Source organism: Andrena cerasifolii, chromosome 9 (assembly GCF_050908995.1).
Source record: "Andrena cerasifolii isolate SP2316 chromosome 9, iyAndCera1_principal, whole genome shotgun sequence".
NCBI lineage: Eukaryota > Metazoa > Arthropoda > Insecta > Hymenoptera > Andrenidae > Andrena > Andrena cerasifolii.
The window spans coordinates 11,610,960-11,636,056 of NC_135126.1; the positions used below are offsets into that span (position 1 = coordinate 11,610,960).

At 49.8% G+C, this 25,097-nt stretch overlaps 1 protein-coding gene across 1 annotated transcript; it reads left to right on the forward strand.

Annotated features, from left to right (window-relative positions):
* Window positions 1-24,892, forward strand: LOC143373272 (bicaudal D-related protein homolog). The gene is made up of 5 exons (XM_076820380.1): window positions 1-2,379; window positions 19,856-20,188; window positions 21,026-21,195; window positions 21,952-22,279; window positions 22,753-24,892. The coding sequence occupies exons 1-5, from the start codon at window positions 2,140-2,142 to the stop codon at window positions 23,371-23,373; spliced, it is 1,692 nt and encodes a 563-aa protein (XP_076676495.1). The 5' UTR covers window positions 1-2,139; the 3' UTR covers window positions 23,374-24,892.
* The last annotated feature ends 205 nt before the right edge of the window (window positions 24,893-25,097 follow it).

Genomic DNA, 25,097 nt, shown 5'->3' on the forward strand with positions numbered 1-25,097 from the left:
GTAGGTGGATCGTGCATTAAACACGATCCATGGATTTCGTGAGATCGAGTCAGGTGGCGGTTCGACCAGGTGGGTCAAAGTGGTGGGGCAGACGGCTGGAGGTGGGCACAGGCAACGGAGAGGTTAGTATGCCTTCGGTGGGGAAGGTCGACAGGTCGATCGTCTCGTGCGCGGATGCGGTACCTTGCCCCGCTGCCTTTTCGTTATTTTCGCCGCGCTTATCTGTGCAATTAACGGAGATCCAGCGACGCAGCGCCGTGTACTAGCGGCATGCGAGGTGAACGTGACTATCTCGGTCCGCCGGCGATAATTAAGCCCGATAAACGGTTGTGCGCGACAGCGCGAGCGATCGAATCCGCGATAGCCGGGCCCGATCGAATTTAGCAGCGCGAGCGAACGTTTTCGTGGCAGAGCGGAGGCCGAGCAGGACGAATTACTTTCAGCCGGAGCGGCCCTGTGGTGGGGGAGAATCTACCTGACCGAGGAGCACCGCGCACGATTCCGTAATATTTATTTTCCACTGGCGGGCAGTGAGTCACTACCTGGCGGACCACGGTGCGGCGAGCTGGTCGCCTCGCGTGTCGCGTCCCTCCGCGCGTCTCCTGCGAGCAGTGGGTTCACGCCGTTCACGGCGACGCTACGGGTCCCGGGCACCGGAGGATCTACAATCACGGCCAATTCCAGGACCACGCCGGCGACCAATGGTGATCGAACAAGAGTAAAACAGCATTCCCGTCGGAATACAGCGCGTCCGAAGTGTCTCGTACAACGCTCGCTGGCATCAACGTCACCCTCATCTTTATTTAAGGATAAACTTGAAACGCTCGCGACTTCTTGCTATGCCGCGAAGGTCATGTCGATATCCGTAGAAACGAGACGCACAACACCATCGGGCTCCGCGATAAGTACCGCACTCGGCTGCGTTTGCCCGGCGAGGGAAATTTCGCCGACCCTCGAGTGCCGCCCGCTGATGGATACGGTTGTTTACGGATTTCAGTGAACCGCGAGGCGATTCTGCGTGGGCACTGTACGTCGCGGCTGGGTACGCGTGGGCGGGAGAAGGGTTACGTTTGCACGCTGCTGTACCCATGCCTGTTGGCGGTTTCGTGGCGCGGTTACATTGTTGACTTTCTATCGGCGAAACAGGAATACAGTTGCCGACTGGTGGTTCGCGTGTAGTCACGAGGAAACGGAGCATAACAACGGAATTAGTCCGGGTAACAGTTCACCCCGTTTCTCGCGTTCAGCCGGAGAGACGTTGCATTGACAATCGATCGATCGTGATCCTGACAGTGCCGATCTCCGAAGTACGGCGAACAGCGGCGGCACTCGAGCGTGCTCGTGAATTTTCGGAAGCCTCTCGAAAGCAACGCTCCTCGCGAGGGATCACGTCGACGGGCGGCGTCGCAGCTGATCGTTTCCGGCAGTGAGAGACATTAGTCATCGACGAGGGAACCTGTTCGGATGCCGACGGTTAAAAGTGAAGTTCAGCGGGGTGTCTCTGCTATCGCACCTGACGGTACAATTTATTAACGACGCCTGAAGGTGAGCGCTATGAATCACGCATGGATTATCGACCGCCCTGTTACTCCGTAACGTTCACGAAACAACTTTTGAGTCACCGTTCTCGGCGACCAAACAATACACGCGCTGCGATACACGTAGGAGCCGGGGAGATAAGCAACGTTATCGGCGCTCTTCGACGCGGAGGTGGGCGAATGAAGCGTCACGTGCTCCAGTGTCTGTCGCGCAATCGATATATGCACAGCTAGCGCGCGCGCGCATCGATTCTCGATTCGAACGAGACGAAATCGAAATCGGACAAGCAGCGGAATCGCGCGGGAACGTTTCGCCTGTGGATTCGACGGGCAAGACACCGGATAATGTGTTTACCTTCCAACCGATCGAACGGCCGCGATGTGAACACCGATCTGGACGCGGCGCTGAATCGACGGCGGGACGACTGTTGACGAGCGCGTTTGTTCACATTTCGAACATTACAGATGGTTGTGACGTGCGATCGGTCGGCCACCTGGTCCCGCGTGTGTCGTTATTGCCAACGACAATAAAGGTCACGGCTTCGGCCTGACACGCGACATTCGAGTGACGAGCGCGAGTGCGAGAGGACGCGCGGCGACCATGCTGCCGAAAAAGGACGGGCAGCCGGTGCCCTACGCTCTCGAGGACATGATCTCTGATCTGCAGTCGAGGCGGAACTCGCTGGACCAGGAGGACTTCGAGGACCCGGTCGAGCTGTTGAAGAAACGCGACAGGGATCTGGTTTTGGCTGCTGAGCTCGGTAAAGCGCTTCTCGAGAGGAACCAGGAGCTGACCAAACAGAGCGAGGCGCTTCTGGAGGAGTACTCGTCAAAATTGGAGGTGAGTTTTTTTTCTTTAAATATACAGGTGTATAGGTGGTCGCAGTGATTCGATCCGTGTTATTATTGGGATAGGGAAGGGGGAGGGGGTAGCTAAGCAGACATGCAAATAAATTTATTTAATTTAATTTATTTTATTTAAATTTTTATGAATCAATATGTAATTATACGTTAATACTTTAACCTGTGGTACATAGTTTGAGCAACATTTAAATATAAATTTGAAGTTATTAAAATTTAAAAAAAAAGTAATAAAAAACCATCAACCCTAAATATTTCCACAATCGATGCAAATATGAATTTCTTCTAAATTATTTTCTTTCTATCCTCGCGCAGCAGTTGTGGGAACATATCTTTTAAGTATTGGACGAGTTCTTCCACTTTTGTTTGCGAAAATACACTCTTAATTGGACCTAATGGTAATCACTTCACTTCCCGGTTTCAATTTTTGGACATAACGTTACAATGTTGTTCGTGGAAGGCAATATTCTCGAGCTTTCTTGCACCCCTTTTTTATTTTACCCCATTTTGTTGCTTAAAAATTCATCTACAGATTTCTTCATAACTTCTTTTGAACATTTTGCTGGTCTAGTTTTTTCTTATATTATATTCTTACCATTTTCAAATCCGAATTAAAAGTAACGAAAATTTGACTGAAATTATAATAGAGAACGATGGCGTTGTTCAACCTCACGTGAACAACCATGGTGCGGGGTATGATGGGGTGTCAAGGACCCCTTCTTGCCATAAACCATCGTTTTGCAGAGACTGATGTTATTCGTGCAACAAATAACAAAATATTGCAATTTTTAATATTGTACATTAGAGTAAATAGAATGGAGATTATAATGTAACAAAAATAATTGACTTACCGTTTTTAAATGTATACTTATTATAAGCCTTTTTAGTACACAAAATAAGATCCACGCAGCATGTCGACGATTTCACATTTCTAAACCAAAGACCCGTGCTCCAACACTCATTTCTACCAACCACCTAACTGTTACAATACAATGGTTTCCTTTTGGTACTTGCATCGAATGTCTAGCATTTTTCTATTACCGTTTCTTTACGATACCCCATTTCACCTCGCTACCCCATCATGCCCCCTTCCCTACTTAGATGGAATTCTTTGAGTAGTTTAGTAATTTTATCAATAGGTCGGCACTGATTTGACTATATACTCGAGTGCCTAATAATTATAAATTACTTGTATTCTCTACTCTCGCTATGGGTACTCGATTCGATCCCAACAGTCTCGTTCCTTTCCCACCATCTTCTCGTTTCTCTCATAACAGAAACAACAACGCGAACGTAAAATGACTCACGTGGCGCACTAATTTCGAGCTATCAATCCGTTATCTGATAATTGGATCGGATTCAGGTAGTCCGTTTAATCGTAACGGTCAAGTAAATTTATATAGAGCGATAAAGTGCCGTTTGGACCTTGCAGATAACTGTCGTGTACCTTCAACGAAATCAACGACATCGGAAAGCAATCGTTGGAACAGTAACGACTGCGATTCGCATTGCGTAAAGGAAGGCTCTATTAGATTAATCACAGAGGCGTGGTTTGCGTATACAGTTCCCACGCGGAACGGTACGTACTGTTTCATTAGGCTGAAAGCTTGCGCCGGGCGTACCACATTAGCCGCGTTAATAGCATCAGCATCTTTTAACTAATCCGCGAATAGCGTGGAACTGTCGGGTGTAACGTATAAACGCGTGGGTTATGGAGAAACTTTATCCTAAGGGTGTGTTCGACTGATTCCCTCCGGCACTAGGTGTCCTTGAGTGTTCAGGATGCGTTGAACAAGTTCTTATTAGTTTCGCAAAGTGAGCATCTTCTTATCCTCTTTTTTTCTGACGCAATGGGATTCCTGAAAGGCGAGGAATGCCTCTCGATTCCGTTCCCAAGTGAAATACCGAAAGAAGCCAAGAACGCGAGACTTCATACGCGATTGTTTTCTTTTTACTTCGAACCATCGTCCGAGTGAAACGTTTGGGGTTACTCGCGCGTCCATTTCCAGCGCCGGGCTATTCATTACCGTGAAGAACGAGCGATTCGCGTTGCGTGCGGCTCATCTTCCTGTTGGAGCTATCTTCTTGGTACTCCTGGAGAGCGAGTCGAAAACAAAAAAAGAATGAAAGTCTACGGCGAAGTAGTGGGCACGCGCTCGCGAAGACATTTCTCCATGGATTTCGCCGGAATCGGGCCACGGTGCTGGGCTCTGAATTTCAAATGCAGCTTTTACGACCGCGTTGCGACGGTATCCGGATCTTGGCACTGCTAAATTTATCCGCGACAAAAGTAACGGGGGAGGAACTAAGTTCGTTCGTGGAAGAACCGCGATATCTCTGATAAATCCATTGGCGACGCGTCTCTGTTTCCCATTTCGCGCCTTATCAGGTTGCGTTCGCCAGAGACAACTCTCTTTTTCCTCCTTCGGTAGTCCGAGCTTCGCATATTCAAAATTGTTATATTTATTACTCGCCGAGTCTACCGCCTGAGCTTCGAGGCTAAGCTAACGGAGCGACGAGACGAGCATCTGAAGAAAATTCGAATAGTCAGCGCGACAAAGTACGTACCGCGAGAGCATCGATTCGCTGAATAGAAACTTCGAAGCGGGAACCGCGCCGCGCGCACTCAGCATTGTAATCGAAGACAAAGGGAGCAACAGGCCTGTTGTTCGAGCGGAGGTCAAAAATAAGGTGACAGGCAAAACGCGGAAAGGTAGAAGGAGAGGCGGGCACGCGGAGCGTGGTGCCGGGCATTGTCTCTTGACGTTACGTTGCCTAAGTGACTTGTTTCCACGCTTTCGTGGCTTTCTTGTTGGTCGTCGCGACCGCGCGTACGCTCCAGGGCCCTGTCTAACTGGCGACGTGGGTACCGGTTCCACGGAATGGGAAAGATCGCTGGCAGCGAGCAGCCCTCCGCGGGGCACGTGCCATCGGGGGAAAAACATTCATGTCGTTACGTGGCCGAAAACGCCATAGCTTTACGCTTTCGTGGCTCCCCGACGATGTTAATCGCGTATCGATTCCACGTAGCGCGCTCTCGCGTGAGCTTCTTCTGCGGAAAGTGTTCGTCGAAAGTTCGCCTAGTCCCAAGGCGGGTTCTTTAGAAAATCGCCACTGGTATCTCGATGATTGATCCTTCCACGCCTCGAGTACTGTTTTACAAGAAGCAACCGGGCAGATATTCAAAGCGCCCTCTAATAAGCCGGTGGAATTCGACTGCGAGCGATTTTCTCCCGGAGAAATGATTAATCAAATAATCGTTACTCTAAAAGCCTCCGTCTTCGGGGAAGTGGATTCTGAAGTCTGGCGGAGCACGTGCTTATTCTTGCGGGTAGAATCCAGCGGAATCGGTCTGCGTAAAGGAAACTCGTAGCTGAGAGGATGCTAGAAGCCCCGCGCAAATTAGACACTCAGCGAAACGCGATGACGGTGGCGAACAGACGGCTGTTATCATTACCGAGCGTAATTAGCAGCCGCAACGGGGTAATCGCCGAGTTCGGTGGCACGAAAGGAAGAAAACAGACGTAGCGAGCGGTCACGATCCTTCGGCCCCCGCGATCGCTCCTGTTACGGTGGAGCGACGCGCGTTCCGGAAACTCTGGCGTGCTTTCTTTCAAATAGACCTACGTGTCTTCCGCCTGGTGTCCGGATATAATTATCGTTTACGTCAGAAGATGTTCCGCGAGGATGCTTCGGATCCTTCGAACGTGCGGAACGAACGGGACGGCCGCGGACCGTTTCGCGGGCAATCATTCATCCGCGGACGCGTCGTTTCTCAAAGCCAATTAAGCGAGGCATTATTTCTGCCGCGTCGGCCGAATGTCATTGCTGTTGAGGGAACGATGTATCGCCCCGATAAGTGATAATGTTTGCCCGGCTGTTTCCCCTCGTTACCCGCGCACGTGCGACTCACGTGCACGAGTATTCCGCGGCCCTACCGTGTTAGAATCGCGCGCGCCCCCGTCCCGGGTCGACGCGAGGATCGTTCTGGCCGCGTTAACGAATCTCACTTTCACGATAGGCACCCGTTCATAATCGACGCGCGATTATGCATCGACTCGTGCGAACAGGCGTAGCTACAAGGCGTGCGCCGTTGTGCACGGATCGCAAAGGAGATGCGCGGGTAATGCAACCGCGGCACGCTTTTCGTATGGCTGGCGGTGCCGTTGCATTTCCGGATGTTTTAATTAGACCCGTGTCTGTTACTTTTACGGGTGGCGTATCCGGCGTTATCGCACGTGCCGACTATCGTTAAAATTTTCGTTACGTAAACGCCGCTAGAAAGCATTTCGTCGGCAGCGATCGGCGACGGTCGTTTCCTCGATCGATCCACCCCCCCCCCAGTCGATCTGAATTTTACACGTGCTCCTTGTGCACACAGGTTCAACCGCGTGCAATTAGTGTAAACGGGATGATCGTCGATCGCGCACGTAACCCTTTTCCTTTGACGATCGGCCGGGAGGCATCGACGCGTCGCGAGGTATGCGATCATTTGAATAACAATGCTTTCGAATCGCGCTGCTTATCCTCCCGTGACTGGATTATAAAGAGCGGGGCGCTTTGGCAATCCAATTGGGAGAATTTTAAGCAGCTAATCGCGGTAACGAGCGTAGCAATTGCCGCGTTTAGCCGTGGAACGATTGCGCCGGGAAAAGCCAGGCATATCGTTTCGGATTGCAATCGAAACTTGGCAATAATTTTCCCTGTACGGCCCCGACGTTCCGTAAAAATCTGCAGAAAGACTTTGAATATTCAGCATTTCATATCGCGTTCAACGTTTCGCCCGGCGACCCTTTTAATCGGGGGGGGGGGGGGGGAAAGTAAATATTAAGGGAACGTTCGGCGGAGTCAGGGCTCCGGAATTCGTGGAACGAATTTCGTCGGCCTTTCGACACGCGGGTCGCCAAAGGGCGAAGGAATGGAAGTGGGTCAGGCCAGCAATGAAATCGAGCCGCTAAGTTTGCCTCTTGTTATTGTATAATTGGCCGTCTGAAAGCGGCAGCGGAATAATCGCGGCACCGTGTCGGCAATAAAAAGCGGTCACTTACACGGCTGGCACAGCCGAGATCTAGAAAGCCAGAGATTCCACGGGCTCCTCTTAGCCGCGGCGACCTGGGAATCTCGAGCGCGCGAATTACGCGATCCCACCTGCTCGCTTCTATCGCGGGGCCAGCCGCGCTTCGCTATTCCGCCTATTAAAAATTAACATCTCCCATTAACCCGTGCGTTAATGGCGCCAGTGCGTGATAATTAGGCGCGAGACCCGCAGAATCATCTCCACGCGCATTGGCGTACGCCCCGAGGCGACGGGACACTGTATTTTCAAGCTGCTGTTTCTCGTGATCGCGCGTTGACATATTTCTGACGCGTTTCTCGCACGCACTACATCCTCGAAATAATTTTGTAACGCGTAGTTCGTTGCAAGTATGTTTAGGAGCAACGCGGCGAAATTTGCGAAGGGTGGCCACATCTGGATGTAGGAACTAGGAAGTGCTTCCTCGGGACTCGTTAATGCTCCGTACTTCAATGTAACAGTCTTCTTTTGGTGTTTTTACTAAATTAAGATATAGGAACTTCGTTACGGTACACGGTTCTTGAGCAGATCGCATCAGATCGCACGAGATCGCTCCAAACCGCGCACTATCGGTGTTTGCATAAATTTATTTATACCCCAGCAAGTTCGTCCTCGGTGTTCCCGTTAAATAATTAATCCCCTGTATCGTTACGCGAGTGTTGGTTCGCTGGCGCATAATTTTTCTTACGTAAACACCTTCCGGAATAAAATATCCTTATGAAATAGGGTTTCTTCGCTTTATTAATAGTTAATCGTTCTTATGGCCTCTCAACATCTGGCGGGGAAGCAGATCGGCGTAGAAGAATTTTTGCCAGCGGTACATTTATCGAATTCGATTGAATCGGAGAATACTCCCGTTAGTGGGGGGTTGCGTTCCATTCAATTCGATGAGAAGTCCCAAAGAGGTGCGTTATAAACTGATCTAGGATGCCGTGAGAAAGTGCGGGATGAAGAGTCACAGTTGAAGCAGGTTGAACCAGGCTGAACCAGGAGGTTCTGCGCCTATGAGTGGAAGCTTTCGTGGGGCCCGCTATTATGCGCCTTAACGTGTCCGTAGGAAAGTGCCTCGTGAGATCGCGGTTAGGCGATTAAAAGGGGATCCAGAACTCCACGCCTTTCCCCTTAAATATTTATCACATTTCCTTCGAGAGCTTCGCTGCTTCGCCTTTGTCGAGCGCGCCAGCCGCGAAACAACACGGTGCTTTTCACAATGGCATTCTCGGGTAGATTAACACGGCTCGCTGACCTGCCTCTGTTTGGGCCCGCGGGGCCTTTCTTCGGCGAAACACCCCGCAGGAGACTCTCCCTAACAAAGGGACCCTTCTCGCAGTCAAATACGAAATACGCGGGCACGTATTTCACAGCGTAGCCCGCGCACCACTCGGTGACTTTGAGGAATCATTGTATTAAATGGCAATGGAAGTCGTTCAGCCTGCGGAACTATCAACAGAGCCTCGAGATAACGTTCAATTAATTCGAAAAGCCACTACGGGGAACAATTGCGATTTCCAGCGGCAGCGAAATGAATACAATAACCGTTCCCAGACACAGGTCGGATTAATCGCGATAGAATAATGGAGCCGGTTACGATGCGGCGATTCGACGCGTCTAGACCAACGGGAAGCAGGCCGGAAGTCCTCGAGAAACCGAACCGTTAGCTAGGAATCTCGCAGGATACGTTCTACCCTCTTTCCGTCCACTTGTCTTACAAGTGCATTAAAAGGAACGTCGGGAGTTCGCGAGTCACCTGACGCGTCGGACCTGCGGCTCGTGGTGCGAACAGGCTCGGAATACCATTACTTTTATCGCGACAATCCATAAATTTCCCACGTTCCAGCGTCAGAAAACGAACGCCCTTGGTCCCAACCGCGCAACGTTTTACCAACGAAACCAACACAATTTTCCATCGTTGTTAAGGGGTCATGCTCAGTCAGGAGGCCGAAAAAAATAGTGGTCTTTGCAAATTTTTTACTCAAAAGCTATAAAACATTTCTCAAAAAATCTTTTTTCCTTTTAAGGATTGCATCTAGTACTGTGCATCGTATTTTTTTTATTTAAAAATATTTAGCAATGACTAAGTTATTGTCCATCACTCGAAGGTTCTCTAAAAATAAAGGCTTCTGCGGTGACCACTGCTGCTCGAAAGTCGATCATCTGAAATAAAAAATTCAAAAGAATTTACTTATTATATTAGGTATATTATCTAGTATTTGAACGAAGGATTTTTTCATCCGATGCTTAGTTTTCTTTTAATTAACGAAAATCAGGCACGATTTATGATAAAAATTGAAACTTTTACTTTAAACATCAGCCATTTTTTCCCAAATCAATATTTCGAAAAATCCTTCGTTCAAGTACTAGATAATATAATATAATAAGTAAATTCTTTTGAATTTTTTACTTTTGATAATCGACTTTCGAACAGCAGTGGTCACCGTAGAAGCCTTTATTTTTAGAGAACCTTCGAGTGATGGACAATAACTTAGTCATTGCTAAATATTTTTAAATAAAAAAATTACGATGCACGGTACTAGGTGCAATCCTTAAAAAGAAAAAAGATTTTTTGAGAAATGTTTTATAGCTTTTGAGTAAAAAATTTGCAAAGACCACCCTTTTTTTCGGCCTCCTGACTGAGCATAAAAACTATCGTGGCCGTTTCCGCAACGAGGCGAGTCGTTTCGATATTAAATCCACGTGGATCCACGCGATCGATAGCGGTTATAATCCTCGTGGAAGTTCGACAACCGTTAGCGCGACCCTTGGACGGTTCTTGCTCTGCTATTTGGTTTTACGGCAACGAACCGACACGATCCGGCGTGTTTATACGTGCCGGGCCATAAAACTGCGGCATTACGGCCTGTTAGTGGCGGGCCCGCGTACAAATTGAGCGCGATCGACGGTGCCGAAGAAGCGAAACCGCTCGTAGAGACACCCCGCAGGGTGGCCGGGCTTAAAGGAGCGGAAACAGTAACGCTGATGGGAGAAGACGAAGCTGAGCGCGGTTTATCACGAAATGGGCTAGTTAGGAGGCCCCGTACCGTTATACGGAAACCTCCGAGTGTTTGTTTTCAATCTTGTTACACCTCGTTCGTTATCTTTCCTCATTGTTCCGCCGTCTCCTTGGATCCTCGACCGCGGAGTCGTTGCTGCGTCCTCGTGCCGACGAATGCGCGCCGTTGCACGAGCAATTTCCCGTCAAACGAGCAGAGATACGGTGAGATTGGTTGGACGGTGAACGTGCTGGCCACTTTCAAACGTACCGAGACGTTTTAACAAGGGATCGAGTGGATGGGAAGCCCTTGATCGTAATAAGATTGGTAGCAGGTACGCAGCGATGCATTTTGCCAATAATTTCGTGGGTTTACTTCATTCACCTGGCGTCAGATACTGAATAGGACAGCTATACCTGAATAAGATTATTCAACTTGCGATGGAGAAGCTGACTGCAACTTTTTCCCCACCCGGGACGCCACCGGCACATGTGCCACTTGTCATCGGTGCTTTAGTAATTAAATTATTGCCTACTGTGATTATTATCAGCTATTATTAATTATGTAGATATCAAAAACAAATTTGCATCTTTTAAGTTATAAATACGTCAAACCTGGTAAAAGAAAAAGAAGATATTAGGAGTCAACTTTATTTAGTCAACAAATTTAGTCAACTTAATTTTATTATTTTCTCCGTTTGCTATAGTTTTAATTTGGAAATCAACAGCCAGCAAATGTACCCGTCAGAGAGGGTTGCGGAACGACTGGAATTCACCTGCGAATGTTACCTTTTCGGTGAAAGAGATCAGCCTAGAGAGCTAGACAGCCTCGGCGAAGCTTCCACTTGAAATTCTGATGTATACAAATCCGTCGCCCTGTTCTCCCCGAGTGTATACCATACAAATTGCCTGGAAACTGGCTCAGCAATGGCTCGCGTGCAAGTCGCGGTTAATTATCACGTCAGAACCGTCGCGGATCGTTCTTTCCTTCCGCGACGCGTTAATTCAATTGTCCCCGCGAATGTTGCGCCAGGGAAAATTCCGTGGCCGCGCGCTGGTGGCCCCAGCGGTTTTTCCACCGCTCTCGTAACGCTTGCGCGGCCACGGTGCGTGTGCACAAAGTGCGTGCACTCTCACCCGCCGGTGTCGAATGACGGTCTGAAACGGGAGATCGGCTATGCCCGTTTCTCGAGACGCGGTTTACCGCCTCGCGGACCATAGTAAAATAAGAAGCAACTTTTTCTCGGCGTCTTGGCCGCTCCTACCCGGCCATTTCCTTATTTCCCACGGCTCGGTACCGCGTGGACTGGCAAACTAGTCCTTGTGATCGTATGTTAGATCGAAATCCAGGTATTACAGGAACTTCGTTTAGTCGTAAACGAATTCTCGCCTTCAGCTCCCGATTATCTCGTTCTACCCCGACGGTTATCCGCGAGGAGACATCGCGAGGACGCTGTGTTAGGGTGCGTTTATGTTAGAGCTAGGAAAGAAACTATAAGAGCGTCGAACCGGCGGCATTTATCGCTGGTCATCTCTTAGAAAACGTAGATCTGCTCGTTACTCCAATGTGAACACTTCCATTATTAAACAATACAGTGTATTTCGACGCTTCGCTCTTGTCGTCGCTCTGATCGTTTGTCGCAGCTTCAACATTAACATACCCTTAGAAATAGAAGAGCGTCGGGGGTCGCTTCGCGCCGTATTTTAGCTGATATTTCACACCGCCTTTGATTTCGCTTCGAACTTGAAATCAGATCTAAACGATAGCAGCAATCGGATGAATGAGTCTGATTGCATCGATGTCTTATCAGCTGGTATCGCGTGCAAATTGGCATACACCGTTCGTACCACGAATGTCGCGGAAAGTTTTGAAGAAAAAAAAATAATAAAGCTTCAGGTTGTCATCTCGCGGATGGACGTGTCGATAAGATAAGAGCCCTCGTGAACACCCACACACTCGACGTCCCGCAGCCTTGATACATTTCGAAAGGTGCAAGAACCGCAAGCTCGTTACGCAATGCAGTTTTAATTGCCGAGTGAGTCACAAAAGTTTTGTAAACAATAATGGCAGCCACGGACGGTGGTCGGCGACTGTCGCTGAGGATTGCGTTGCGACACGGGCCTCTTTTAGTTGCCCGTAATCAGCGGGCAATCTCATTAATCACGTACTTGGCTGCTTTCGCAGATTCCGCGCGGATAATCGGGCCGCCTTGTTTTCTGCCTGCAACGGTGTTTTGCCAGCCTGCTCCCCGCTGTGTGTCCCTCGGACGAGTTACGGCTATCAAGCACAATTGCGGCAATATCGCGCGCAGGTGCTTTTTATCAACGCTTCCACGCAGCTTAAGCAGAGCCTCGCGCTCCTAATTACCTAATAGCGGTCGTGGTTTCGCGGTGAAATCATAGGTGCCACGAATTTCCTTTATCCTGGATGGTTGTTAGTAAATTGGCGGTGCTCGGCGTGGTCCACTTTCTTCTTGAAAAACTTGGCCGTCGCAATTAAACGAACCATACGCTGCGATCGAGATCTTCGACGTTTCTACTTTCGAGCGATACCTGTACACATTAACGCGCGGTGCATAGATGATTGCAGGCCAGTAAGTTCCCGGCAAGTTCCGGCTACGCCGTTTCCACGCCGGCGGGATTGCGCAACCTGCAGCCGGGAGCAGATTTTACTGCGCTTCGTCACAGCAGATTGGATACTCGATCGCGTAAAGTGGGCCCTGGTTCGCGGCACCTTTCGAGCCAGTCGGTGAATCGAATTGGGCCTATCGGTTACGTAAAACGATAACGCGATATCTTGCCACGGTTAGCACCGCTTCATTCCGCGCATTTTGCCGCGTAATTCTGCGTCCGCCGCGCGCCTGTTTCTCAGCTAGACTCTCGAATATCGATGAGGTAATCGCGACGGGCTCACTAACGTATTGCCAGCTGATCAAACATCATTCTTTTCCGCGAATCGCGAGCGCAAATGTCGGTTGCACGCTTCGCTCGAGCCCGCTCCTCCGCAGCCAAGGCGATAGCTCTGAAACGCTCCTCTCGCGAGAGCTCAGATGCAATCGAAGAAGACTCGCGCTTCGATCCAATTAGCCGCTGTTTCCCTGATGAGGCGATACTCCTTGGCCGTAATAGGCCACGGAGAAATTACACAACGGTTAACGCCGATCGCCACGGGCTTCCTCCGTAGTAATGCTCGCGGACGTATCCGGCTTTGCCACGTTATCCCAGCCACCATTGTGACCCAGAGACAATGACGATCTCGATATGGAATAGCTTGGAGCTTAGAACACCACGATTCCTCTGGGAAGTAGTTAAAGTTGATTTCTTATTCGCTGCAACTATTAGTTAGCTACTCGGGTCATTTTGGGTTGGTACCTCGAACGAAGGGAATCGTGGAGAATTCTAAAAACTACTAATTTTTCCGTTCGATCGGGTGCAACCGGTTATGCAAACGTGCACGTTGCACGGGTGACGTCGACTGTGACTTTTCTACCCCGTGAATAATTTTAACTCGTCGCGCTCGACACGCATTGCAGTCGGCTTGGAAAGGTCGAAGCGATAGCGGTTTCGAGAGTATCGGGTATAGAATTGAACTAATTTTTCTCACGACTCGGTCTCTCGATTGCTGCGCACTGCGCAATGCACGGATGGACCGAGTTGCGCTGCCACGGCGATCGCTGCTGGTCCCGTCGCGGGCCATTGCCTCTCGATTACAAGCCTGCTTCTCCTTCTTTCTATGCCTCCTCCTCCGGACGAGAAGGCTCGCTACGGATTATCGTTTTCCTCCGAGGGAAAGTGAACGAGAAACGACGCAACCAACGCTCCTGCACCGAAAGCCGAGCGTGCAGTGCATACCTACCTACGTCAGCGCGAAGTGCAATGCCAATTAAAGCGCAATTATCGCGAATTTTTTTCTAACACACATCGTTCGCCACACCAGCGATCCTGCTGCACGTGGAAGGTTTTCGGCAGAACCTGAGTCACGCCTTTGGTATGCGCGCACGAGGTAACGAAGGTGAAAATAATTCGTTTTCCAATCCTTCCGACGATAGTCTGCCCATTTCTGCGCGGATTTCGTTGCAAAAGAGTCGCGGGGAGTTTCGTGATTTTCTGTTCGGTATTTATGTAATTCTAATACTAAATGGTATTGGAATTCTGAACCACACTGCAGTTTTTTTTGGTGATACAATTTATTAAGACTTATAAATTTTATGACGTCAAGTTCCAAAGATAATTTTCCATGGTATTGTGAAGAATTTGCGTGGTTAGATTTTCGATTTCGTGTTGAACATTGTCCTTTAATAGTTGCAAAGTCGCTAAAAACGGGAGATTAAGAGGTCTCCCTACCTTGACGGACGAAAAATGATGCGAACTTTGGGAATTTTTTCAAACAAAACCATTAAATATATTTACTTCCCGCTTTGTGGCTTTATTTGTAAATCTTTAGAGAATATGAAGAAATAATTGTATGCAAAAATAGTGGTTACATCCGGAGTTATAGTGCTTCAAATAGAGCGCCTTACAAAAATCATATGCGCATGGTTGGCATAAAATCAGCCGTTGGAGTTGTCTGAAATAGAAATTTTTTAAATTTATGTAATCTGCACGAGTGTGGCTATCGTCTGAACTAGGTTAAATGAGAAATACTGAAAAGTAAAAAAAAAAGGCAGCGTGTAAAACAGACAACGATTTCTGCAAAAAAATCGCTGGTTTTTTCAGTCGCAAAAGTCTAATTTTGCAAAAACCGATTTAGTTTTAGTAACAACGGGAATGGGACATCTACAGAAGATATATACCAAGTTTGAAGTAAATCGAGTGATTGGTTTTTGAGATATCATGCTAACCAATTCGAAAAACATCGTTTTGAGAAAACGCGTTCAAAGTACCGTCTTTTTAATTTTTTTTTTTTAAATGTTGCCTAAATATGTACAAATATAGACATACAATTTTCCATTAATATAATTTGATGGTTTTTCGTAAAAAAATCCCAAATATCGCGCTCCTTTTCAGGCCGTCAAAGTAGGGAGACCCCTTAATTTGCTCGCAAAAGTACGTAAAAACATCGACACAATTTCTCCGCGTTCTTGAAGAGGTGCACTTATTCATCTTCACAGACAATAAATTTCGCGAGTCTCTCCTATTGAATGTCAGACCATCGCTGACACATATCTGAAATTAAAAGTATCAGGAGCTATTAACATCGGATGATGACTTTTGCGCCACCTGTTATTTTGAACAGCGCCTACAACGACAGGTGTCGAAGTTTGCACAGCCCATACGGTTGCAGGCCTTCGAGTTTATCGCAAGAACCTAACTACATGGACGTCAATCTGTCGGTTTATTGCAGTAGCGTTACGGAGTTTCTCTACAGCTTCCTGATCCTGCATTTTCCTCTTATGTAACTAAACACAAGATTCGGCGAGTAGAGAGCGAAGCATCTTTCATTGGAGGCTACAGATCCGCAGTAAGGTCTTACTCGCAGCGTGTAATTAAATTAGCCGCGGTACGAAAACCTCGGTCGCCAACAAAGAGAAGGACGCTGGCGTTGCCACACGCTGAAAACAGCAGCACGTCGTTCCGTTTTCGCAATGAAAATCGCCGGAAGTTCGCGGAACCCCATTGAAACTCCGTACCTTTCAGCGTTAAATTCTTCTGCGCCGAGTTCGGAACAGCTGCAGATATCCGAGGCCGGTTACGAAATTGAAATTTCTATATCAAAACCGTCCCTTCTACTTCGGCATGTCGGAGGAAGAGACTAACCAGCATATCCTGGCGATGTCAATCTTTTCTGCCACGCGGCATGACAAATCGAAGATCCGCGCCCATTCGTGCCAGTCGCGCTGTGCCCACTCTGCTTCCTCGTTTCGGTTGTTTCCCTTTCTATTGGGGCGGATGTCTGTCTCCTCGAGCAGAAAGCGACAGGAGCTCGGCCATTAAATTAGAAGCCCGATAAAGTGTGCCGGAAGGTGTATTCCCTGTCCGTATAATTAGAATAATCTGTCCGTCGTAGACAGTTTCCTTCTTCAAACGAATTTGGGATCCGCACGACGCTCTCAGTGGCCCTTTAAATCACCCTTACCCTCGCTTCGCGGCCGTGCTTCGATAGACGGGGTGGATATCGCAAGAGTAATGCCTCGCAAGTGGTATAATACAAGGTGTAATAATCTTTTTCGCGTTTCCCGGCGATTAATGTTATCTTCCGATGGGAGCGATCCGTCACCTCGCAGCATTCGCGGCGGCATTAGAAGGGATGTCGAAAGAGCACCAGCGGTGGACGAGGATCGAGCGTGAAACGCGACTCGTGACTCACGAACACTTAGGACCTTGCCACGCACACTGTTTCGAGGCAACCGATAGTTTAAGCGGCAATTATCTGCTTCGATCGGCTCGTCGATATGCACGTAGCCTCTAATTGAACGTTCGGATTAACTGGGAGTAACAGATGCTTGGGTTTTGCGGGAAGGATGAGCGCATGTAACGGTCGCGTATCTGTGATTCATCTTTCTGGGTATTAATAACGATGGGAGGCTTAGCCAGGCTTAAACGGCGTTGTTACCGATGTTATTCGATTATTCGGATTACGTATTCTTTCGGTGAGGACAGTACTTTTAGGTAATAAGTCCCCTTGTAAATTCTCTCGAGACGGCGAAGGAATACTTGGGTTTGTATAAGAGACGTTACTTCATCGTTAATCGAAAGTGGAATTACGGAAATAACTCTTCAACGCTATAAGAAGTTACGTAAAAGTATAGGTTGATTTCAGAAACTAAATCGAACTATATGGGTTGTTCTCTAAGTGAAGGTAACGAAGATTGCTTTGCGGAAAGAATCGAGCGGCTTAACGAGGACTGTGTTTCTATAATATTATCTTCTTTCTCAAGTGCAACGATGCAAGCGCAACGTGCAATTACGGGTTCATTTAAAATGTACCTATAATATATCTCGTAAACTATTCGATAATCTTGCCTGGCGAGTCTGTGAAAGTAGTGGAACTCTCTTGCGGAGAATAAATTATGAAAGGAAGAAGTGCATTACACCGCATTTGCATTTAAGAAAACACTGCCGCAAAAAGATAATGCCTGTTTAGCTGCACAGTTATCATCCAAAAGGAAAGCCGCGAAGCCGGTAGTTTAATTTGCAGAGAAGGTGCGCTAGTAACTTGCCGCCCACGCGCGTACACTTCTTTAAAGCAGATTCGCAAAAGGGAGCGGGCACTGTTTCCCTGAAGTAATCCAATGTAGACGCCTGTCTGCTGTAACGTCATCGACAGTAAAACCAACGCGATCGGGGCAACAGACGGACTTGGAGAACGGGATGGAGATCCATGAGTCATGGATCTCCGCTGGTAGCCTGGGGCTCGTGTTGGCTTGTGGAAAAGCGCGCGTACAAGTTCCTTGTCCGTGTTCTACGCAATACACGTGAGTGTGTGTCTTACCAGTCTGTGACCACACTCCCATATGTACCCTTCTCTAATTCGCCCTGTACCCTTTGCTCGCGTATCCCTTTTTACCGAAACATTCCCATGTGCATTCACAGTCGACCCCTGTTTGGTCCTTTCCAAGAGGGTGTATCAGGGCGCACAAAGGACTCCGAGAAGGAATCCATTTCTAACAAGTATCGTGGCAGCGAACGGATAAAAATATTTTTAACGCAAATTCAATAAAATTCATTAGGTGATTACAAAACTTTATTCGAAAAATAAAATCCAGTTTTCTTTTTTTTTCACAAAGCCCCTTCTTTGGGGGTACATACCCCCAAAGAAGGGGCTTTGTGAAAAAAAAGAAAACTGGACCCTCCCTCTCTGAGTAGGTACATACTTTGTTTTCCGTACCTGCGAATTCGAGTTTGCGCTACTTTATGCTTTAAAGAGAGGGAAGGAGTAGAGCCCACCGTGGTACCTCTGGTGGAATTATAAAAATTGATTCCCACCATTTCTATGAAATTCCGCGAAGGAATTCATTAGCCTCTGGCGAACTTTGGGGGATCGACGAACAAGCCTTTGGCTGGCCAGCGATCGGTCGATGAGTAACCACGGGAGACCAAGGCCGTACCTTCTAGCTCGATAACACTCCGCCGACATCGAGCCTCGCGATTGTTGTGTGTGCGCGCCCGCATTATAGCCGCCTTTTCATTTGCCTGCTCGCGCGTGCATCGTGATTCCTACCGCAGAAACCCTGCCAGAGACAACCACCGATACGATCCGATAAAAACCCTGTCGTTTTTCTCTACAGTAAGAAACTCCAAAGTTTGCTTGCCCGTTCGCTTCGGTTGCCAGGTACCAGACACCGTTACGCGCAAGTATATCGAGGCAGGGGTATACGCTGGATCCTCGAAGTGATGCTGTCGTAACTAAACGCGATTGCCGCGTCCATTTCCTTTCTCTTCCTCGATTAAAGTGCAGGGCGTTGAAGTCGCCCGAATATCGAGTGGTAATTGCATCGCGCCACGAATCGTGCAAGCGCAAAAGAAAGAGCGGAATCCCAGGTATATCTGAAAGCTAGAAAGGCTGGCTAGCTCGTTCTGTTCGCTCGCATTAAAAGAAGTAGGATTCTGTACCGCCGCCCCTGCGTGCTGCAACCTTCTTAGCGACGACGAAAGTTGCCCGGCGCTTTTGTTTCGATCGTGCAGCGTTACGAAATAGCCAAACACAGGCTGTCCTTTCACCGGATTCTCGTGGCTCTTGAGCAGACGTCAGTCGTAAATCGTTGAAGCGGGAGAGCTGTTGCTCGTGACTCACGCTGGATCTCTTTAAAATTCGTGGAGCGGCGCGGGCGCCGGTGAAACGAGCGGGGAATTTCGAGAAAGGGAACGCTCGACGGAATCCTGTTTTTTTTTTATATTCCGCTCAGGGCCGTTTCTGGTAGCCTTCGTAGGTCGGCCTCTCGATGTATCGAGGTCGGAGGTAGTGGAGCGGTTCCTGCGGTGACTCGACCAGCGGCGTTCAGGCTGACCGCTCCTGCGATTTGTTTACTCAGGAATTAGATTGTTTAATATACCCAGACATTGTGCAAGGACATTTGATACCGTGTTCACTGAGTCCGGGTGGCCTAGAGGGTGAGTAATGCTCGTGACGTCTATCGATCATCCACGCGATCTAGTTAGACTCCGAGTTCCTCGTTCCTTGTCCCATACGAACCCTTAAACTTTAAAGATAATGGTACCCGCCACTGCTCACGAACCACCCCCACATACGTTTCAGTTAAACGACCCGTAGCACCGCGAAGCTACCTAGCTGTTTCCCCTCCAATTTCGATGCGTCGCGTATCAAAGCCCCGTTGCGTGCCGTCGCGAGAAGGTTAAAAAGGCATCGAGCCGCACGCACGGGGTGGCCCGCAAATTGGCTTTCATCGATCCGTTTAATGGTGTTAACGCGTGCCACCCGTTTGTCTGCGACAGAGCCTGGAGCAAGAGAGGTACCTGCTGCGGAGGAGGCTCGAGGAAGTCAAGGGCGAGAGCGAAGCCAGGGTGCTGGAGCTTCAGGCGGACGTGGAGACGTTGAGGAGCCAGCTGGAGGAGCAGAATGAGCGATCGAGGCGAGCGGAGCGGGACCAGGCGACTCTCGTTACCGAGCTCACCGCTCAAAACGCGAGGCTCGCCGATCAGCTGAGGGAGGCGGCCAAGCAGGAAGAGCAGCTGCTCATCGAGGTCAAGGTGCTGAGGGAAAAGTGTGCCCTCAGAAGTACCACGCTCCAGGATCACGTCAGCAGCCTGGAGGTTCTCAGGGACGAGGTAAATTAACAGTTTCCGGCTACCGCGCCGGCTCAAACTCTCTCTCTCTTTGTCCAAGTCTCGGTCTCGCAATCTTTTTCTTAGCAAGTCTCGCCGCTCCTTACGCAACCCTCCGCGTCTTCGGGGCTTTCACGCAAGGTTCGTCTCGAAGGATCGACCTAGTTTTTCTTTGGTCCGATCGTAGATTATGGTAGACTCGCTCCGCGAATTATCCTGGGAATCGCGTTTACCGTTGCATCGCGGATATTGTTAGGAGTACGCGTTATGCTTTCAACGATAGCTCGGTGATAGTGTTGGAGGAAGTGACGAGGTAACCGTGAGAAGTCGAGGCACAGCGTGGAGAGTATAGAATGGTGACCCTCGGCGATCGACTTAAACTCGCCGTCCTTCGTCTCCGCGCCCTTTGTTCTCTCCTTACAGGAGGCGACGTCGTCTCGAATTTCCGGAAACGCTCTTCACGCATGAATTAAGTGCGCGTTACACGCTGCAACCCGCCCGCCACGTCAGTGTTATCGATTGTAGAAAGAGAGAAGTGTAGAAACGCATCGGCGCGCTCGTAGGTCGCCCCCACACGTGAGATGATACCGCGCTCTTGCTTGTGTAACTCGCGGTGCAGAACTCAATTAAGACGCCTCTTTGACGCGCGATTGCCAGTGAGAAGCAATCATCTTCAAGTGGCCACGGAGTACTCTGCGCCGCGCGGTACAGGTATACGAGACGCGTTTGTAGCATTCAGAGCGTCATCCTTTAGAATCGTAGCCAATTTGTAGAGGAGTGTAAGAGAGATGAAATAGGAGTAAAACACGAGCCTGTAAGTCGTTCTCCTCGGCGTTCCAGGTGCAGCTAGTGTCCGCGCAAAGAACGGAATTAGAGAGGAGGTCCTTGGAGCTGCGAGAGGAGAGGGCGAGGGCGATGGCGGCCCTCGAAGAAGCCGAGGAGAGAGCAGCGGCCTTGGAGCGGCTCGGCCACGAGGCGGAACACCGGGCGAAGCTGGCCGAACAGGAGAGGTGAGTCGCCACGGCACCACAGCAGCCGCTTAACGTTCTCGGATAACGCGGTATTGATTCGTGATAACATGGATCTCGGTCGTTTCTTCGCCGCGGCGAACGTGGATCACTGTCTAGCTCGTTAGATCGCGGCCGGCCCGCATAAGGCGAAGGTTCCTCGACTGGAAACGAGAGGACACTCGGCAGACTTGCTCTCAATCCTTCGCTTCTTTGTTAACACTGGTATCGATTACTCGATCATTAGCTAGCTGTATACCTAGAGCTCGAAGTGGGTCGACGCGTCGACGCCCAACAGCAGCCAAAGCTGTTGCTTCACTCCCGAGTAGTCTCGCGTCCGAGACCATGCCCCAACGCTCAACCGCATCGGTGAAACGAAAACCAATGCTTCCCTGGCAACGTAACCGACGAACCCAAGCTCCACTCTCCATTCCCATGCCCACGCGCGTTCGCAAGTCAATGCTAAGACGAGGTGATCGGGCAGAACCGGGAAAAGTAGCAGTGTTCCAGTCGCGTGGTATTCAGCCCGCCATCGACTTTACGCGAGCACCAAGTAACCGCGCTCCGCCCGCTTGCCTGGCCGGCGGAATTATCGCGCTCTGAATTCTAGTAGTTCGAGGCAGCGTCACGGGCGTTCCGCGAGCATCTGTTAATTGTCTACGAATGTAGCCGCGGCTGGCTGTGGCCGTCTATCGCGGAGGAAAGTTTTGAGCCAGAGACGAGGTCGATGGTTTATCGACGTTTCGTTTGATCCTTTAGGGACGAGCTGGCGGTGACGCTGGCTGCCATCGAGGCGGAGAGGAGAGGCAGATCGGACTCGATACAGACGAAGCCACCGAGGTCCCTGCAGGCTGAGATGGAGTGCGAGGAGAGCGGGAGCTCTCTGGGGGAGCCCGAGGACCTGCGTGGCGAAGTGGCGAGGGCGGTGAAGCGGCTGAAGGAGCTCTGCGTCTATCTGAGACGGGGGGAGGACGACTCGGGGCTGCAGAGCGACTGCGACGAGTCCATGCTGGTGATCGTGAACAACACTGCGGAAACGGAGAACGTGAACGCCGCCAACAACGGCCAGGAGACGCCTCTTAGCACGGTAAACACCTCCCCCAGTTGCTTTTGTTCAACCGCTTCCGGTTTCCTGGGTCGGAGCACCTCCAGCGCCCACGAAACCTCGAGGAACGTGCTCGATCCGCCGATCGGGGCTAGCAGATCCTTGATAGCAGATGGAGCGTGACTGGCGGTTCTAGCGGACAACCGCCTGCATCCGTGCTTTCATCGTGCACACGTGCCGTGTCTGTTTACGCCACCGCTTTCGTCGAGTGGGCTTCGATAAGATTGCCATAGCGCCCCGGCTAGCGATGGAGATATCGATTCGAGTATTGGTGTCGCGCGCCAAGCAGCAGCCGCTTTACTCTTTCAGTAGCGTCGCCCGTAGTGGGCTAGACGGCGTAGCGAGGAAAGCCCTTATAAGTGCTGATATCTCCGCAGTCGCGGGACCCTCGTATAAATGCCATTCTAGTGCTATGAGTTTTGAGGCTCAAGCTGAGTTTCTCCCTTTGTTTTCAGACGAATTGTCCTGGTGCTTTGTTGGACCTCGTCGAGGAGGTGTACAACCTGGCCCTCTCTGGAAGAGGTGCACCTGGGGAGCTAGGTTTGGCGGTGGAGCTTCACAGGGTACGGGAGGAGCTGGAGCATACCAAGGACCAGCTGAAGCAGACCCAGGAGGAGCTGAAGAGGCGCGGGGAGGCTCTGCTCGACACGGCTAGCAAGCTGACCGTGTGCGAGGCGGAACTGCGAGGCGTGAAAGAGGAGCGCGACAGGGCACGCGGCGACATGGAGCATTCGCAGTTGACGAAGGACGAGGTCGTCGCCGAGGCGTACAAAGTCAGGGACCAGGCTGTGGCCAGGAAGAACAGGGCTGAAGTCGAGCTGGCCAAGACCAGGATAGACGTCCTCCAGGCTAACAGCCAGCTGATGGAGGCCATTCAGCAGAAGATCGAGCTCAGCCAGCAGCTGGAACAGTGGCAGATGGACGTCCAGTCTCTGGTGGACGAGCACGTGCGAAGCAAACTGATGCCACTCGCGAACACCATCACCGCTACCAGCCTCGACAGCCAGGACATCGTCGCCCCGGCGAGGAAGAAGAGGAGCAGCGGCTCCGCCAAGAAGATATTCGGTTTCTTTTGACGCAAGTGATTTTTCGCGTCACGCGAAACGGACACAACAGCAACGGACGACTTTGCACGGTGAGAAAAGAAGACTGCGCTTCAGAAGGGGTTTCTTCTAGCATCTTGGTCAAGCCATTCAGGTATCAGGGACCATTCGACCCGTTCATCGATCGACTATACCGAGAAGCAACCCGCTGACTCGAATTTAAACGGTATCACTCGCTACGACAGTTTCTTCAGCAGAGAAGTCGTAAACTTTGTCGTTCTACTTTTTACGCTGTTCGTGAGCGTGCATGTACCTTTAATGCGAATGAGCCGGAGGCTATCCGTTGAAAAATCTCGTACTACTGGCTAGATCGCACGGACGATGGTGACGCGAAGCCGAACTGTTTTCGAATGAACTTTCTTGGCGAAAGATTTTGTGCGTTCGAGTTCACTGGTACTTGCAGGATCGTTGGAAGGACGAGGGAGGCTTCCTTCGTGTAGCGCGAAGAGGGAAGGAAAGCGTTAGTACTGCGAGTAGCTTGACGCGTGTGAAGCTGTTACCTGTGCTTTGGCGGGAATCCTTCTTTTATCTTTGTCTGCGAAGGTTTCTGGAATGTCTGGTGATTTCGATAATGGCACAGCTCGTTGCCATTGGCAGGAACGATCTCTAGTGGAGTCTCCTCGCATAGATCTACGGCTCCGCGGGTCCCAGCTTGTTATTAGCTCGAGCAACGCGTTTGAGGAGAAACCGTCGGACTTCCTCGATCCCATATTACAGGGCAGGGCTCGGCGCGGCTTAATGAAAGTCGACGGTCGTCGACGTGGCTGTAAATAGAACGTCGTTTGTGATACGGCTCGTGTCTTACGTTAGCTTTACCAGGATCGAGTTTCTTTATCGTTGATTGTGATACGGATATATTTTATCGCTGTTGCGATCGACCTGTCGATCGAATTTTAAACTGTAACGACGTTATCGACGAAGGAAAATCGATCAGAGACGGCGAACCAGTTCTGTCGAATTGGAACGCACGGGGGAGTTTTAACTCGTGTCTCCGCCGCCTTCTCTGTTCTCTTCTTTTAAAAAAAATCGAACTGTAAAATAGGCATCTATTTTAAACGTAATTATCAGCGTCCGTCCGTCCAATTTAGTGGACCACAGAGTAGTCACTGCTTGGAAGCCGTGAGAAATTGTTACGCCTCGGTGGTGGGAGTCGATCGATCCAGCTGTCGCGACCCTTACGCGCAACTTTTACAAACGCAACGGCAGTGCAACACTAGGGAAATTACCACGCGGATCTCGTTGGTCAACCGCGAACGATGCTCCTCGGCATTCGATCTTCATTCCAGTCGGTGAAACGCTTAGCTTTAATTAAGGACCGGCGTTAGATAACAACGAAGCGATTGCTTGCGGATCATGGACGCGCGGGGCGGCGCGTCCTCTGTAAATTAGTAGTCGAGAGGCGAGGATCCGTCGATATTGTACGATAGCTGTATGATTCCTGATCTGAGCAATTGTGACAACATATTTATTTAATAAAAGTCTGTTTTACGGATGCCCTGTACTCTCCAGCGACAATAACAGCGCCACACTGAGTGGTAAGATCCTTTACATAACCACTGTGCCTTCGCCAACAGCTGTGGCACGCAGAAACAGTGTGCTGTTGGCGAAACAGTAGTTCAGAGCCTACTTAAACTTGTAGCAATCGATGGCAATTGACATCAATAAAAAAACTGTATATATTTCGCTTACTGTAAGTT